The sequence below is a fragment of the Hyposmocoma kahamanoa genome, unplaced genomic scaffold (assembly GCF_003589595.1).
Source record: "Hyposmocoma kahamanoa isolate Upper Pololo Valley unplaced genomic scaffold, ASM358959v1 79, whole genome shotgun sequence".
NCBI classification, from domain to species: Eukaryota; Metazoa; Arthropoda; class Insecta; order Lepidoptera; family Cosmopterigidae; genus Hyposmocoma; species Hyposmocoma kahamanoa.
Genome location: NW_020653993.1, coordinates 7062423 through 7068200, shown reverse-complemented (window position 1 = coordinate 7068200; position 5778 = coordinate 7062423). Strand labels below are relative to the sequence as shown.

At 35.9% G+C, this 5778-nt stretch overlaps 1 protein-coding gene across 1 annotated transcript; it reads left to right on the top strand.

The window, feature by feature from the left end:
* The first annotated feature begins 741 nt into the window (after positions 1 to 741).
* Positions 742 to 4951, top strand: LOC113233534. The gene is made up of 3 exons (XM_026468657.1): positions 742 to 981; positions 1601 to 1790; positions 3749 to 4951. The coding sequence occupies exons 1-3, from the start codon at positions 742 to 744 to the stop codon at positions 4057 to 4059; spliced, it is 741 nt and encodes a 246-aa protein (XP_026324442.1). The 3' UTR covers positions 4060 to 4951.
* Positions 4952 to 5778: the final 827 nt, after the last annotated feature.

Here is a 5778-nt window from a genome sequence, read left to right as displayed (position 1 = left end):
ATTTGTGCCTGCTTAAACTGAAGCAGCTGAAGATCGAAGTTCGGTTTTCTTTAGGCGTTTCCTTTACCGAAGTCCAGTCTACTCCTAGATGTCGTCACACCGTTTTCTCCTTGGTTATTTATAAATTTGCTACAAAACCTCTCAAATATAACAATAATAACACAATACCGTGATTAGTTTTATTACATTTCATTAAAGAAAACGCCTAAAGAAAACCGAGCTTCGATCTCCTGCTGCTTTATGAACAGTTTGGTACAGTTATTAATAGGCTTTATTTTTTATAATATAAATAAACAAATATTATAACTTCGTTGATTAATTTCAATTGTTTAATAGTTTTTTTAATAGTTTCAAAACAAAAAACTGAAACCGTATTAAATATATTGTGATCTGTTGGGAAACTATTAGAAATATTTTTTCAGTTGATTCAAATCGCGCGATCGGTTGCGACAAATCGTACAGCAATGGGGCAGGTGAAACTGATATCGTGATCAAAGTGTACACATTGAGGGTTTTCAGTTCCCAGTACCTACCAAGCGACCGCGCGATCAGAGTATACATACCCAATTATACAATATATACATACAAACAGTACATAAATATTTTTATCTAATATTTTTTAATCTACCGTAACCACCGCTGTCTCTATATATATATACGACTCACAGTATCTAGTCATTATTCTTAAGTTCTTCTTCTTGAGGCTTTTAATTTCTTGTTTTATAAAAGTGATTTTGAAAAATGTCAGCAAATCCAGTTGACATTTTAGCCTATGATGAGCCACGAATTATTTGCTTACCTGCGGTGCAATCAAATCCGTCAGATCACGAGAACTATGGCTGGCATATATGCCAGTCTATTTTTAACATGATTGGAAGACTGTGCATTGGAATCGTGGTCGGTATCTGCCTGGCTTTTGCTTTTAGAAACGGATTGCCTCTTACCGCCACTAATCAACATATTGTTGTGTGTGTCATTGGAGTAAGTACTTTTTTTTAATACCAAATGACGGGACGGACAAGTCGTACCCCTGGTGGTAAACGACAGGCCTGTCTATATCTATTGCAGTGCCATTCAAAGCTTTAAATCGCAAAGTTCTGAGGGGTACCGCCACTGCGCCCGTCAACCTGAGACATAAGTTGACAAGTCCCACGTGCCTATAATTTCACTAGCACCCTTTTCCCTTCAAAACCAAAAGTGCTAGACGTGACGCGGTCGCAAACGTTACACTCAACCCCTGATGAAGACCATCGATTATGGTTGAAACTAGTCGGACCGCTTCCGACTAAAATACTACGCGAGTAAGTCCCGTTACTTTTATACTATAATGTGTGTTACCGCGTTAGTTTTCACAAACATCGTGATATTCAATAAAAATATTTCAATAACATCGTCTGCTTAAAGGTAAAACCACATAAGTAACATTTTTGTGGAAAATGTCGCTTATGTGGGTTTACCTTTAAACAGACGATATACTTCAATCAATGAAGCGGCTCCGTGTAATTTGTCAATACAGATTAAGTATACCTACTTCGTAATTAATTGTTACTATGGTTACTTTTATTTCCATACTTAATGTTTTAATTGGTTTTTTTTTCAGTACCAATTGCTCATGGCCGAAGCCTGTTTAGCTTTAGCACCAGGGAGCTGGGCTTCCAATTTCACTTTGGTGGACAAAAGACGTGTCCACTGGATTCTTCAATTAGTTGGTTCCATTCTGGCCATAGCGGGCTCTGTCTTGAAATCTATCGACAACAACGTCAACTGGTTTAGTTATCATGGACAGTTTGGTATGTTTTTACCGAGTTCGTCATCAACCTACCTATACGTTCTACGGCACGGGACCCCTCTCAGGCAATCACAGACACCACCACCAAAAATATACGAGTGGAAGAAAAATACATGTTGTGCCGACCCCGCCTAGCGTGGGATAAGGACAGGAAGAAGAAGAAGAAGAACTGTTTTGTCTCTCTACGAGAATAGTAAAGGCGCGTGTACACGCTAGGAATTCGACGTGTCTGCTACATAAAAGATGAAAAATGGTCTTGTACACCACAAGAACTTTGTCGGATCTAGCCACGAAAACATGTCGTGTCTATTGCAAACTAGAAAATAATGAGTATTGACACGATACGAATGCTTTCAGACAGACGTGTGTAGGGTAAAATGTGTCAGGGCATTACGAGTCTTCGAGGTAGCTGTCGTTTTACTACCGACTGTGGGAAGAAATATGTTGTTGTATTATGTTGACTTCTAAGCAACACGCGCATAAACGTTCGTTTACTGACAATGCACCTCACCCCGCCCCATACAAGAGCGACAGAGCGCGTCGCGTCAGTGGTAGAGATTTTTTCTTGTATGGCGCGCCGAGGCAGTGTATTAACGACACGCATTCTTGCATAGACCCGGCGACTTAACGTGGACACGCGCCCTACTACGCGGATTGTTGCGTTTGTGTTATTTTCTTTAATAATTTCAAGCCGTGGTTACCTGATGGTTTGACCTACCACCTCTCAAGAGGCTTTGGGTTCCAATCCAGACTCGGAGTTTTTCGGAATTTTTGTGCGAACTTTAATTTGAAAGTTACTACGGTAGTTTTTCGGTGAAGGAAACATTGTGATGAAAGCTATGACCTAAACTAGTGTGGAGACCCATATCCAGCAGTGGAACATATAAATAGGTTGATGATGATGATGAATTTCATGCGGCGGGAGGGCGCGAATATTACACTAAATCAACTAACTAACTAAATGAAAAAATATTCAACACAAGCGCTTTGGAATGCTCCGCTCTGTGCATGCATAACGTGACCATATTTTTTCCGTATTTGCCATAACAATAATACAACATGTATTAGTGTACAGTAAGTAAGTATCAAATAATCAGTACATATGGTCATATGGTATGCTGGTACTTAAAAAAGGAAAAACCTGTGCTGTAGGTACCAGCAAACCTTTCAATGGCATAGTAAAATATACAATTGCCGTTACTTTATTTATACATTATGCAAAAATTTTATACACCAATACAATACTATAATAAGAAAAAATAGTAATTTGTGGAGACAGCAAATGGGTAAACGTAAAAGTGTAAGAGTAAAAGTGTGTGTGTGTGTGTGTGTGTGTGTGTGTGTGTGTGTGTGTGTGTGTGTGTGTCTGCGTGTGCGTGGAAAAAAATTTAAAAATAAAACACATTATTAAAAAAAATTAAAAAGAACTAGAAATGATTATGAATACAAAAATCGAACACACAGAAAAACTTTTTCATCGACCCGGTGGGACTTGAACTCACGTCCATACATGCTGCACCGTAGTATTGCTCTAACATCTGAGCCACGGGTCAAGTTACCGAATATTCGAAAGTCTCCTGTGTTTTTGTGTGTTCGATCTCTATATTCATAATCATAACAAAACTAATGGAGTTATTTCCTCAAAAAATCTCAATAAATAAGAACTAAAATTGTTTAATGGACATAAATTTTAAAAAAGAACTTAACTTGTGTGGTCTGCTGGGCTGGCTTTTTTTTTATTTATCGCTTTCGCGCCATTTTTTTTTAAATTAGTGTCCTTGCGTCCTGTTTTGTCAAAGCTGGAAAATTGTTAAGTATTTTGGGAACAGCGGGACACGAACCTTAAAAGTGGGACACGAAGCTTAAAAGGGGGACTGTCCCGCTGAAACGTTAAGCATACAACACGCAGCTATTTTGCACGATTTAACCTTCAAGCTTTAATTTTTGTATCTTTTACAGGTTTGGTTGCCGTGGGGTTCACAATATTGAGTTTAATCAATGGCTTCACTTCGCTCTACGCGTATGAGCTGAGCAGGATTATCCCTGGAAACCTGTCCAAGCTCACCCACATCTGTTTTGGTGTTGTTGCCTTTCTTACCTCGTGCATTTCTTTAATCTATGGCATGAAAAAGGCTTCTTTTGTGGCCTGGATGCCTGTTTTTAACAGTACCCTTATTGGACTTACCATTGCTCTTGCAATGATTGTTAATATAAATCCTTTCCTCACATTCTTCCAAAAGTCTAAAAGTGTCTTGAGGCGTATGAAATAAGGCTTTAAATGGAAATTCATACCCTTGGTATAATAAAGCCACATATGATCATACGCCGTAAGGGTGCAAGTGCTTTTATCACATGAAAGTTATAAAAATAATATCGATGAAGAAGAAGTCCATATTATTATTACAGATTACAAAGATCGAATACCAAGTAAAAATTCCATCGATATAAACCAAAAACAGAAATTCGATCCGCTAGTTCGTCCCGTGGCTTTGTTGGCATAGCGTCTGGCACGGTTTGCTGGATGACGTTGGTTCGAATCGAAGGTTTTTAATATCTCTTATATTTGCGGAATTATTGCCTGGGTACACTTAACGATTACACCTGTAGATACTGACTAGCGCTTATTAGAGTCGCTCTATTTCAAAAAAATCGAAGAATATTCCGGGAAAAAAGCGAGACTTTCGAGTCTATTTCAAAAGTAGGTTACCATATTTGTAAACTATGCATTAAGGCTATGGAAACATGATACATATTATAATAATAAAGTTAAAAAAAAATTTGAATTTCGACCGGCGCACCTGTCTAGTACAAACTGATACCGAATAAGGAAAGTAACTGATAAGGGTGTAGACTACGATTATTGTTCCACTAATGTATTTTCCTTTCAAGCCAGAAAATGACTCAGTTGTTTACACTGACAGTGGAAGGTCATTCCAATATTTAGATGCGTCAAAACGGAAGTACGGAACACATATTACCCTTCTTTATATTATTATATTATTCTTTTAAGTATAACGAATGATAATGAATTATTTGCTAATCAGGTTTTCGCAAGTAATAATGTTTCTGCAAATAGTTCTATTTACCGAATGTGTAGAACATAATAGGGATATTTGTTGTAACCATTAATTATATTCCTTCTATATTGTTATTATTGTTTTTTGTTCGTAAGATCGCACAAAACTTATATAGTTTTCTGAATGCTGTGTACAGTTATAATTGGAATGCAGATTTACTGATGATTCTTTTTAAATTAATTTTGTTTCAAAACAATGTTGTAATCTGTAATTTGTACCATTACAATAAAAATAAAATAAATAAAACTTTGTCAACTATACCAAGAGCCTGCTGCAGTGATTTGTTTAATAATATGACATAATTTTATAATATTTTTTACCGCCATCTTTAAGAAATCTATGAAAGTTTTTTCGTCATTCAGGGAAGTACCTTTGCTACCGTTGACTAGAGTTGTCAATTTAATAACCCTGTCGTACACTAACTAAAACATATTCTAAAACGAACATATTCTAAAAGTGACAAAATAATTTTTATTACTATTTTTTTAATATCTCAAAAAATTATTTTGTCACTTAGCGTTTTAGTTAGCGGATGGCAGAACCAGTATTTCTTCTTTGTTACGACTTATTTCAATTTAGCTATGAAAGCGACGTGCAATAAGTACATATTTTACTTTTTAAGCATTTTATCAAATTAAATAAAATTACATTTAAATCCATTATAGTAATTAAGTTTTTATTGAATGCCAAGACGTTTTACCACCATGATATTCAATTATTTTTTGTGAAATTACTCCATTCGTTTTTTTATAATTATTAGACAAAGATAATTTTATCTTCATGAAATTCCCCGCATGACAAAAGTTCTTTTAAATAAGGATTAACATATTTATCTAACAAACACATTTAAAGATAACCTATTAATTTTTAATTCAATTTTATCATAGAAAACGTTATTGTATCTGAAATATA

Coding starts and splice junctions, on each gene's coding strand:
- LOC113233534 (XM_026468657.1), top strand. CDS start 742: ATGTCAGCAAATCCAGTTGACATTTTAGCCTATGATGAGCCACGAATT. Junction 982..1,600: donor TTGTTGTGTGTGTCATTGGA/GTAAGTACTTTT, acceptor TTTTTTTTTCAG/TACCAATTGCTCATGGCCGA. Junction 1,791..3,748: donor TAGTTATCATGGACAGTTTG/GTATGTTTTTAC, acceptor TATCTTTTACAG/GTTTGGTTGCCGTGGGGTTC.